At 44.1% G+C, this 12220-nt stretch overlaps 1 protein-coding gene across 2 annotated transcripts in view; it reads left to right on the top strand.

Annotated features, from left to right (window-relative positions):
• The window catches only part of EFHC1 (EF-hand domain containing 1), a 45677-nt gene extending 38185 nt beyond the window's left edge, over positions 1 to 7492 (top strand). For both annotated transcript variants that reach the window (XM_018039281.1, XM_005696415.3), the window contains 2 exons: positions 5699 to 5909; positions 7261 to 7492. In XM_018039281.1, the coding sequence (XP_017894770.1) occupies positions 5699 to 5909; positions 7261 to 7332 (283 nt within the window). In that variant the 3' untranslated portion in view covers positions 7333 to 7492. The remainder of the gene's footprint in view (positions 1 to 5698; positions 5910 to 7260) is intronic.

Raw genomic sequence — 12220 nt, 5'->3', positions numbered from 1 at the left:
CATACATGACTACTGGAGAAACCATAGCCTTGACTAGACGGACCTTTGTTGGCAAAATAATGTCTCTGCTTTTGAATATGCTATCTAGGTTGGTCATAACTTTCCTTCCAAGGAGTAAGCGTCTTTTAATTTCATGGCTGCAGTCACCATCTGCAGTGATTTTTGGAGCCCCAAAAAATAAAGTCTGACACTGTTTCCACTGTTTCCCCATCTATTTCCCATGAAGTGATGGGACTATAAGCATGTTAACAGTGTTAATTACTCTAATTCAGGAGCATGAAATACTTTCCATCTGTTTGTTGTCTTCAGTTTCTTTCATCAATGTCTTATAGTTTTCAGTGTATAGATCTTTCACCTTGGTTACATTTATTCTAAAATATTTTTTAAATGCTATTATAAATGAGACTGTTTTAATTTTTCTTTCAGTAGTTACTTGTTACTGCATTTCATGTTGTTTAGTTCCTAAGTGATGTCCAACTCTTTGTGACCCCATGAACTGCAGCACACCAGACTTCCCTGTCCTTCACTATCTCCCTGAGTTTGTTCAAACTTATGTCTGTTAAGTCAGTGATGCCATCCAACCATCTTATCCTCTGTCAACCCCTTCTCTCGCCCTCAGTCTTTGCCAGCATCAGGGTCTTTTTCAAAGAGTCAGCTCTTTGTATCGGGGCCAAAGTATTGGAGCTTCAGCATCAGTCTTTCTGATGAATATTCAGGGTTGATTTCCTTTAGGATTGACTGGTTTGTTATCCTTGCAGTCCAAGGGACTCTTAGGAGTCTTCTCCAGCACCACAGTTCAAAAGCCTCAGTTCTTCAGCGTTCAACCTTCTTTATGGCCCAACTCTCACATGCATACATGACTTCCGGAAAAACCATAGCTTTGACCATATGCACCATTGTTGGCAAAGCAATGTCTCTGCTTTTTAATACACTGTCTAGGTTTGTCATAGCTTTTCTTCCAAGGAGAAAGTGTCTTTTAATTTCGTGGCTGCAGTCACCATCTCCAGTGATTTTGGAGCCCAAGAAAATAAAATCTGTCTTTGTTTTCACTTTTTCCCCATCTATGTGCCATGAAGTAATGGACTGGATGCCATGACCTTAGTTTTTTTAATGTTGAGCTTTAAGCCACCTTTTTCACTCTCCTCTTTTACCTTCATCAAGAGGCTCTTTAGTTCCTCTTCACTTTCTGCCATTAGGGTGGTATCATCTGCACATCTGAGGTTGTTGATATTTCTCTCAGCAATCTTGATTCCAGCTTGTGCTTCATCCACCCCAGCATTTTGCATGATGTAGTCTGCATAGAAGGCTAAATAAGCAAGGTGACAATATTCAGCCTTGAGGTACTCCTTACCCAATTTTGAACCAGTCTTTTGTTCTCTGTCTGGTTCTATCTGTTGCTTCTTGACCTGCATACAGGTTTCTCAGGAGGCAGGTAAGTTGGTCTGGTATTCCCATCTCTTTTAAGAATTTTCTGGTTTGTTGTGATCCACACAGTCAGAGGCTGTGGTCAATGAAGCAGAAGTGAATGTTTTTTTTTTTGAGTTCCCTTGCTTTTTCTATGACCCAGCGGATGTTGGCAATTTGATCTCTGGTTTCTTTGCCTTTTCTAAATCCAGCTTGAACATCTGGAAATCCTTGGTTCATGTGCTGCTGAAGCCTAGCTCGAAGGATTTTGAGCATAATTTTGCTGGCATGTAAAAGCTGCATGAGTGCAGTTGTGCAGTAATTTGAACATTCTTTGCATTGCCTTTCTTTGGGATTGGAATGAAAACTGACCTTTTCCAGTCCTGTGGCCACTGCTGAGTTTTCCACATTTGCTGGCATATTGAGTGCAGCACTTTAACCACATTATCTTTTAGGATTTGAAATAGCTTAGCTAGAATTCCATCACCTCCACTAGCTTTGTTCGTAGTAATGCTTTCTACAGCCCACTTGACTTCACACTCCAGGATATCTGGCTCTAGTTGAGTGATCATACTATTGTGGTTATCCGGGTCATTAAGACCTTTTTTGTACAGTACTTCTGTGTATTCTTGCCACCTCTTCTTAATCTCTCCTGCTTCTGTTAAGTCCATACCGTTTCTCTGCTTTATTGTGCCCATCTTTGCATGAAATGTTCCCTTAGTATCTCTAATTTTCTTAGTCTTTCCCATTTTATTGTTTTCCTCTACTTTGCATTGTTCACTTAAGAAGGCTCTCTTATCTCCCTTTGCTATTCTCTGGAACTCTGCATTCAATTGGGTGTATCTTTCCCTTTCTCCTTTGCTTTTGCTTCTCTTCTTTTCTCAGATATTTGTAAAGCCTCCTCAGACAACCACTTTACCTTCTTGCATTTCTTTTTCTTGGGGATGGTTTTGGTCACCACCTCCTGTATAGTGTAATGAACCTCCATCCATAGTTCTTTAGGCACTCTGTCTACTATATCTAATTCCTTGAATCTATTCATCACCTCCACTGTATAATCTTAAGAGATCTGATTTAGGCCATACCTAAATGGCCTACTGGTTTTCCTTGCTTTCTTCAATTTGAGTCTGAATTTTGCAATAAGGAGCTCATGATCTGAGCCATAGTCAGCTCCAGATCTTGTGTTTGCTGATGGAACAACAGACTGGTTCCAAATAGGGAAAGGAGTACATCAAGGCTGTATATTTTCACCCTGCTTATTTAATTTACATGCAGAGTACATCATGAGAAACGCTGGGCTGGATGAAACACAAGCTGCAATCAAGATTGCTGGGAGACATATCAATAACCTCAGATATGCAGATGACACCACCCTTATGGCAGAAAGTGAAGAAGAACTAAAGAGCACCTTGATGAAAGAGGGGAGTGAAAAAGTTGGCTTAAAGCTCAACAATCAGAAAACTAAGATCATGGCATCTGGTCCCATCACTTCATGGCAAATAGATGGGGAAACAGTGGAAACAGTGACAGACTGTATTTTTTTGGCCCCCAAAATCACTGCAGATGGTGATTGCAGCCATGAAATTAAAAGACGCTTACTCCTTGGAAGGAAAGTTATGACCAACCTAGATAGCATATTAAGCAGCAGAGACATTTCTTTGTCAACAAAGGTCCATCTAGTCAAGGCTATGGTTTTTCCAGTGGTCATGTATGGATGTGAGAGTTGGACTATAAAGAAAGCTGAGTGCTGAAGAATCGATGCTTTTGAACTGTGGTGTTGGAGAAGACTCTTGAGAGTCCCTTGGAATATAAGGAGATCCAACCAGTCCATCCTACAGGAGATCAGTCCTGGGTGTTCATTGGAAGGACTGATGCTGAAGCTGAAACTCCAATACTTTGGCTACCTGATTCTAAAAACTGACTCATTTGAGAAGACCCTGATGCTGGGCAAGATTGAAAGTGGGAGGAGAAGGGGACAACAGAGGATGAGATGGTTGGATGGCATCACCGACTCAATGGACATGAGTTTGAGTAAATTCTGGGAGTTGGTGATGAACAGGGAGGCCTGGCGTGCTGCAGTTCATGGGGTCACAGAGTTGGATGCGACTGAACTGAACTGGAAGACTGTATATAAGATCCTGTCATCTGCAGACTGAAACAGTTGTACTTCTTCCTTTTCTCTTTGGGTACCTTTCATTGCTTTTTCTTGCCTAATTTCTCTGGCTAGGTCTCTGTAGGGCTTTCCCAATGGCTCAGTGGTAAAGAATCTGCCTGCAAGGCAGGAGACACAAAAGACTCTGGTTCAGTCCCTGGGTCAGGAAGATCCCCTGGAGGAGGAAATGGCAACCTACTCCAGTATCCTTGCCTGAAAAACTCCATGGAGAGAAGAGCCTGGTGGCCTACAGTCCAAAGGGTCACAAAGAGTTGGCCACAACCGAGTGGGCACACAGGTCTCTGTTGAGTAGAAGTGGCAAGAGTGTGCACCTTTGTCTGGTTCCTGGTCTTATAGAACGAGCATCATCGTCTTGTTCACTACAGGGTGTGTTATTTAGCTGGGGGCTTCTCATGTGTGGCCATTGTAACATTGAGGTACATTCCTTCTCTGCCTAATTTATTTGAATTTTCATCATGAAAGGATGTTGAGTTTTGTCAAATGCTTTTTCTGTATGTATTGAGATGATCATATGATTTTTATCCTTCATTCTCAGCGTGTATTGATTTCTACATGTTGAACCATACTTGCCTAGTCAGAGTAAATCCCACTTGATGGTAATGTACAATCTTTTAAATGTGCTCTTGAATTCAGTTTGCTGGTATTTTTGTTGAGGACTTTTGCATTTGTGTTCACCAAGGGTTATTGGTCTGTAATTTTCTTTTCTTGTAGTGTTAGTTTTTGGATTTGATGTCAAAGTATGCTGGCCTTGTATGAATTTGGGAGTGTTTCCTCCTCTTCATTTTTTTTTTTTTTTTCCTGAGGAGTTTGAAATGGATTGGTATTCTTCCTTAAATGTTTGGTACAGTTCACCATGAAACCATCTGGTCCTGGGAATTTGTTGGGAGATTTTTGATTCCTGATTAATCTTCATATCATTGGTCTGTTTAGATTTTCTATTTCTTTGTGATTCAGGCTTGGTAGGTTGTTTGTTTCTAGGAACTCATCCATTTCTTCCAGGTTATCCAACCTGTTGACAAGTAGATTGTTCAGAGTGGTCTCTTCTGATCCTTTGCATTTCTGTGGTATTAGTTGTAATGTCTCCCCTCATTTCTGATTTTGAGTCTTTTTTTAAAAAATTGGTCAAATTAAGACGTTTGTCAGTTTTATCTTTTCCTTTTTTTTAAGTCTTAGTTTCATTGATCTTATCTATCATTTTTCCAGGATCTTTCCTTTCTTTCTGCTCTGCTCTTTCTTCTGCTAACTTTGGGCTTTTGCTTTTATTTTTCTAGTTCCTTGAGGTATAAACTTAGGTTGTTTGAGATTGTTCTTCGTTCTTCCTTTGGGCTGCACTGCATGGCTCATGGGATCTTAGTTCCTTCCTCAGGGACTGAACTTGGGCCACAGCAGTGAAAGCACCGAGTCCTAACCACTGGACTGCCCAGGAACTCCTTCTTTTTCTTTATTGCTGTAAACTTCCCTCTTAGAACTGCTTTTGTTGTATCCCATAAACTTTGGTATGTGGTACAGGGGACCAGTGAACCACACAGGTTGGAACTGTGTGAGTGTACTTATATGCAGATTTTTTTTTTTTTCAGTGAATATGTATTGCACTACACAATCCTCAATGGGTTGAAACTGTAGATACAGAACCACCACACATTTGGAGGGCTGACTATAAGTTATACTTAGATTTTTGACTATGTGGAGGGCTGATGCCCTAAACCCTGCATCTGTTCAAGGGTCAAATGTATATCCATTTTTGTTTGTTTCTAGATATTTTATTTCTCTTTTACTTTGATTTCTTCATCACACTACTTTTAGGCATCTGTTTCTAGGAACATTCGTCTCTAGGTGATACAGCACAGATGACAGTCATGTGACTCCCACAGATGCCTGGCTTGGAGGTGGCCTGCAGTGGCTGTAGGTCCGGCTTTTTGTGGTGCAAGTATTTGACAGATGGTAGCGAGGGAGGCTGAGCCACAGACATGAACAGTTACTGATCAGCTCAGCATCAAACCTGTGTCATTAGAGGCTTCCCCAGCTCTAATGAGAGCTTCACCATGAGAGAACTTTGGTCACCGAGATAAGACCATTGGCAAATGAACACCATGTCTAGCCATTTCTTTCCTATCTCCACAGCCAGCGAGCGGAAGAGGAACCGGATGTGCAGGACATGGAGGCCCTAATAGACACGATCCAGAAGCAACTGAAAGATCGCCCGTGCAGTGACAACATCCGTGAGGCCTTTCAGATCTATGACAAGGAAGCTTCAGGATACGTGGACAGGGAGACGTTCTTTAAAATCTGTGGCTCTTTCCAACTCCCAGTTGATGACTCCTTGATTAAGGAGGTGAGCAGGAGTTACTTTTCCAGGCTAATTGAGGAGGCTGGGCACTGCTCACTCACTCCCAAAGGCAGCTGCATGTGTATTTTAACTGGGGAAGCTTTGGGGTGCTCAAATCAGATCTCCCATTCAGTCCTGATTATGGCATTTGTCCTTGACTCTTAGCATTGGTAGGTCATTCCTAATGCTGTTGTAGGGCATCTCTTTAAGGGGGCAGCGTTCAGACAGCAGAGTGGCCAATGAGCCATGTGGGTGCTGAAGGAGGGTGGTCACCAAGGGCAGATGGAAAAGCTGGACTGAGCAGGATGATGGGAGCCTCTGACACCTGCACAGGTGACACCTACGCTTGTCCATTGGTAGGGCCGGCATGGGAGAGGGTGTGACCACTGACCCAGGTCCATGGCCAGCTGGACATTCTCCTCTTAGAGTTTCCATGAGGGAGCTGAGAGGGCATTTCATGCCTCTTTCTCTTCATAAATCCCTTTGACCAAGTTCAGGATGTCTATCAGGACTAGAAGTTAGGACAGGCTTTCTCCCTCAGTTGCCAATGACAGTGGCTGATATGAGACAGTCTCACTGATGAAGAGCATTGTGGTGCTGCAGTCCTTCTTAATGACACTTTAGCACAGTGGGATGCTGGGAAGTTAAGAGTCATTTAGGGAAAGCTTTTGTTTGGGATTGGTGTGACTAGCTTAGGGACAAGAATTTGTCAGACAGGAACCTTAGCAAGGAGTGAGGAGGCAGGTGGAAGGATAACATCAGCTTTTACCTGCTTTTGGACTCAAACTGAGACGTCGGCTCTTCCTTGGTCTCGAGACTGCTGGCCTTCAGCAGTCTCACGTGGGCAAAATGCCCATCTGGCTTCCCAAACCTTAGACCAGTAGCATGTCCAGCCTTTGATTTTTACGTCATTTGTGTCGCCTGTGACCTGACATGGGAGCTGCATCAGGGGCTGGGGTAGGGATGGGTCTGCACACATCTTTTAACCACAGTGGATCAGTGCACTTACTGCCACTCACAGATGAGTTTCAGGAGATCTGGTGTTAGCAGTGACATAACTATATTTTTCTTTTAGGCTATGATAACAGCAGCCCTGATGGATAGCCTTGTAACTGAATATAAGAACAAAAATGCTTTGAAAATGACAAGTATTCTTATGTTAGACCTGAAACCTTGGGCAGGCCATTTACACCATCTGAGCTTTCTTTTCATGAAGCATTAAGATTGGGGAAGGCGCCCAAGATCATTTCCGATCAGTTGAGGGTATAAACAGTTGAGCTGTTACACAGTGTGGGGGGCGGTCACTAAAGAGGCTCTGCTGCGGAGCTGAAAGCAGCCTCCTGTCTCTCACCTGCAGCTCATCAGAATGTGCTCTCATGGAGAAGACAAGATTGACTACTATAACTTCGTCCGTGCTTTCTCCAGCTGACCTGCTGAGAACAGAACACAGCACAGTATGTTGACTTTGAGCCTCCATCTACCTGTACTCCTCATAGAGGCATTTACAGCCTTCTTGAAATTCCATTTCTATTTTGATTCTTATATTCCACTACCACTGAAGTCTAAATTAAATTGGATCTTGTAGGAGCTAAGGGTGGTATCTTATTTAGGGAAGGGGACAGGGGTGTTGTGATGGTTAATTCTGTGTGTCAGCTTGACTAAATATGGGTGCCTGGACATTTCTGGGTGTGTCTGTGAGGCTGTTTCTGGATGAGGTTACCATCCGAGTTGGTGGATGGAGGAAAGCACACGGCCCCCTCCAGGATGGGAGCCCCTCACCCCTCACTAAAGGCTTGAATAGAACAAAAAGGCTGATCCTACCCTGATAAGAGAGGACTCCTCCAGCCTGCCGTGACATCAGCTTTCCCCTGCTTTGGGGCTCAGACTGAGACGTCGGCTCTTCCTTGGTCTCAAGGCTGCTGGCCTTCAGACTTAGTTCTCAACAAGTCTCCAGACTGCTGACTACAAATACTGGAGCTTGTTAGGCTCCACAGTTACAAGAACCAGTTCCTTATAATCAGTCCCTTTCTCTCTATATATAGAGCCTATTGGTTCTATTTCTCTGGAGAAAGAACCCTGATTAATGCAGGAGTAGAATGATTAGGAGCAGGACGGATAGAATTTGCTCAGAGAGACATCATGTGGGGTGTGGTATTGCTGCCAGACCACCCCTCCCCGTAGCCGGGTAGAGAAGTATACACCGTTTTTCAACTGCAGTTCTAGGCCCCTTAGTAGACCTGCATTTTAAAAAATTAGATATTAAGTTGGTGCAAATGTAACTGCACCAAATGCAGTTACAAATGTTTTAGACCATGAATTTTAAATCATTGCAACAAGGCTCTGCTGCTGCTGCTAAGTCGCTTCAGTTGTGTCCGACTCTGTGCGACCCCATAGACGGCAGCCCACCAGGCTCAAACACATCAAATAAATATAAAATAAACAGCAAGTAATAAGTCATTAGCAAAAAAAAAAAAGCAACAAAGCAAGAAATGTGGATTAAAATGATGTATAACATAACTACATTTATTTAAGAATGTATTCCGACATCAAATGACAAAGTTCAACCATGCCAAACCGCAATTACCTTTGCACCAACCTGAAGAAAGCTGAGTGCTGAAGAATTGATGCTTTTGAACTGTGGTGCTGGAGAAGACTCTTGAGAGTCCCTTGGACTGCAAGGAGATCCAACCAGTCCATTCTGAAGGAGATCAGCCCTGGGTGTTCTTTGGAAGGAATGATGCTAAAGCTGAAACTCCAGTACTTTGGCCACCTCATGTGAAGAGTTGACTTACTTGGAAAAGACCTGTGATGCTGGGAGGGATTGGGGACAGGAGGAGAAGGGGATGACAGAGGATGAGATGGCTGGATGGCATCACCTGACTCGATGGATGTGAGTTTGAGTGAACTCTGAAGTTGGTGGTGATGGACAGGGAGGCCTGGCGTGCTGCAATTCATGGGTCGCAAAGAGTCGGACATGACTGAGCGACTGAACTGAACTGAACTGAAAGGAACAGGAGCTATCACAGGGTGGTACACTAATTCATATTGTTTCATGAAATGTTTGTTTCATGAGTCATGATGTATAATGTATTTCTTGATGTTGGCTGTAGCTTAAAAAAAAAAATTAGAGAGCCTGGCCTCAAGATAAGCAGAACAGATTAGAATAACAGCTCCCGGTTATCAACCAGGCTCTGATGAACTTTCCAAAGTCCAGAAGCAGGGCTACTCCTCAGCTGAAGTCAGCCACCAGCTTCACCTTTATAAGCACCATCCTGGATTCTTCCCCACCAGTACTCCGTCTGTACTCCCAGGGGCCTGAAAAGACCATCTAGTCAAGCCTGTTACCTGTAGGCTTCAGAGGTATCTGAGAAGATGTATCTAGATTTCCAGGAGATCAAGGGTCACTTGGATGAGTGAATATCCTGCTGGTGTAGGAGCACAAGCCTGTTCCTATGAGAAATTAATTCATCGAGTGCTCTGTTCAAACCACAAGCTTAGTGTTCACTGTCCCTAAATCTCACCACCACCATTCCCTCCAAAAACAAACAAGCAAGCAAACCAATCCCAAAGAAAGGCAATGCCAAAGAATGCTCAAACTACTGCACAGTTGCACTCATCTCACATGCTAGTAATGCTCAAAATTCTCCAAGCCAGGCTTCAGCAATACGTGAACCATGAAATTCCAGGTGTTCAAGCTGGTTTTAGAAAAGGCAGAGGAACCAGAGATCAAATTGCCAACATCCGCTGGATCATGGAAAAAGCAAGAGAGTTCCAGAAAAACATCTATTTCTGCTTTATTGACTATGTCAAAGCCTTTGACTGTGTGGATCACAATAAACTGTGGAAAATTCTGAAAGAGATGGGAATACCAGACCACCTGACCTGCCTCTTGAGAAACCTGTATGCAGGTCAGGCAGGAAGCAACAGTTAGAACTGGACATGGAACAACAGACTGGTTCCAAATAGGAAAAGGAGTACATCAAGGCTGTATATTGTCACCCTGCTTATTTAACTTCTATGCAGAGTACATCATGAGAAACGCTGGGCTGGAAGAAGCACAAGCTGGAATCACGATTGCCAGGAGAAATATCAATAACCTCAGATATGCAGATGACACCACCCTTATGGCAGAAAGAGGAACTAAAAAGCCTCCTGATGAAAGTGAAAGAGGAGAGTGAAAAAGTTGGCTTAAAGCTCAACATTCAGAAAACAAAGATCATGGCATCTGGTCCCATCACTTCATGGGAAATAGATGGGGAAACAGTGGAAAGAGTGTCAGACTTTATTTTTGGGTGCTCCAAAATCACTGCAGATGGTGACTGCAGCCATGAAATTTAAAGACGCTTGCTCCTTGGAAGGAAAGTTATGACCAACCTAGACAGCATATTCAAAAGCAGAGTCATTACTTTGCCAACAAAGGTCTGTCTAGTCAAGGCTATAGTTTTTCCAGTAGTCATATATGGATGTGAGAGTTGGACTGTGAAGAAAGCTGAGCTCTGAAGAATTGATGCTTTTGAACTGTGGTGTTGGAGAAGACTCTTGAGAGTCCCTTGGACTGCAAGGAGATCCAACCAGTCCATTCTGAAGGAGATCAGCCCTGGGTGTTCTTTGGAAGGACTGATGCTGAAGCTGAAACTCCAGTACTTTGGCCACCTCATGCAAAGAGTTGACTCATTGGAAAAGACTGATGCTGGGAGGGATTGGGGGCAGGAGAAGGGGACGACAGAGGATGAGATGACTGGATGGTATCACCGACTCGATGGACATGAGTTTGGGTAAACTCCGGGAGTTGGTGATGGACAGGGAGGCCTGGCGTGCTGTAGTTCATGGGGTCGCAAGGAGTTGGACCCGACTGTGCAGCCAACCGCCTCCCCCAAAACACTGAGCAAAGGTGAGCGAGCCAGCTCAGAAAGTTCGACCGCTCAGGTCACCCAGCCCATCCAGCTGAGCCCCTGGCTCTCCTGCGCCTTTGCCTCAGGTGCACGGTTCCTGCTTGGTCCTCACAGCCCGTGTGTGTCCCTCAGCCAACTGCACCCATCTCCTAAGCTCGCTCTGGAGATGGGCAGCAGGCCACCTGACTGTGCCAGCTGTGTCCCTTGCCCACCGCTAGGACCAGCACTCGGGCAGCACCTATTCAGCACCGACACTGACATCTGGTGGCTTCTACACAGACTCAGCCCCATCGTCTTAGCCAGGTGACGCCATAACACAGTCATCCTCCCTTATCCACACCTTCACTTTACAATTACCACAGCAAGCCATGGTCCGAACATATTAGATGGGAAGTTCCAGAACTGCTTTGTAAGTTTTAAATTGCATGCCATTCTGAGTACTGTGCTGACTCTTGCACCATCCCGCTCTGTCCCACCCGGGATCCCCAGCCATAAGCGTTGAGACCCAGGATCGCCCCAAGCAGGTGCACTTCCTCCGGACATGTGCTCAGGTCAGCAGTAGCCCAAGGCTGCATCATGTATGCATCATGGGTGCTCACATCACCCCACCACACAGCCAGGCAGCTCACATCATGAGGAGGAGGAGTCAGCACAGTTAAGATAAAATCTGTAGAGACCACACTCACATAGCTTTCATTATGGTGTATGTTTGTAATTGTTCATCTCTGACTGTGCCTCATTTATAGACTTCACTGTAGGTACGTAGGTAGGTATGTATAGAAAAACACAGTGTGTACAGGGCCCAGTCCTGTCTGGGGTTTCAGGGACCCACCAAGGGTCTCAGAACACACCCATGGATGACGGGGAGCCGCACAGAGGCCTCGGGCACAGTGCGCTGCCTCCTGGAGCTGCCTCACCACCCCCACCCCACGTCAGCACACTCCTGTCCACATTTACACCTCCTGTTACAGGCACAAGTGAAAGAGGTGTTCTGCTACCCACCACTCAAAATAACTGACTTGTTCTCTCTCCTTAATTCCAGCTCCCTTACTCACATGACCACAATAAACAACTATCTCAAAAGGTATGCAAGAAATATACTAACAGTGAAAAACATTAGAAATGAGGTTGAAATGGAGGCAAACTCATTCTTCATATAAAAGCACACTTGAGAATACAAATTTAAGATTACAGTTGGTGCAAGTTCTTACAAAAAACAAAGTTGCCAGCAATATCACTATTTTCAAACAATCTTAATTTTAACCTTTTCAATCTTCAGGGGAAGAAACATACTCTATAAATGCATTGAAGCAACACTCTAATCAATTCCCATAGAGCCATCTGACTTCGAGGTGAAATAAAATAACTGCAACTTTAAAAAGCAAACGTGAGCATCCAGGTAAAAAGGAATTATACCTGAGACAA

The sequence above is a fragment of the Capra hircus genome, chromosome 23 (assembly GCF_001704415.2).
Source record: "Capra hircus breed San Clemente chromosome 23, ASM170441v1, whole genome shotgun sequence".
In the NCBI taxonomy this organism is placed as follows: Eukaryota; Metazoa; Chordata; class Mammalia; order Artiodactyla; family Bovidae; genus Capra; species Capra hircus.
This window is presented reverse-complemented; position numbering and strand designations above follow the sequence as displayed.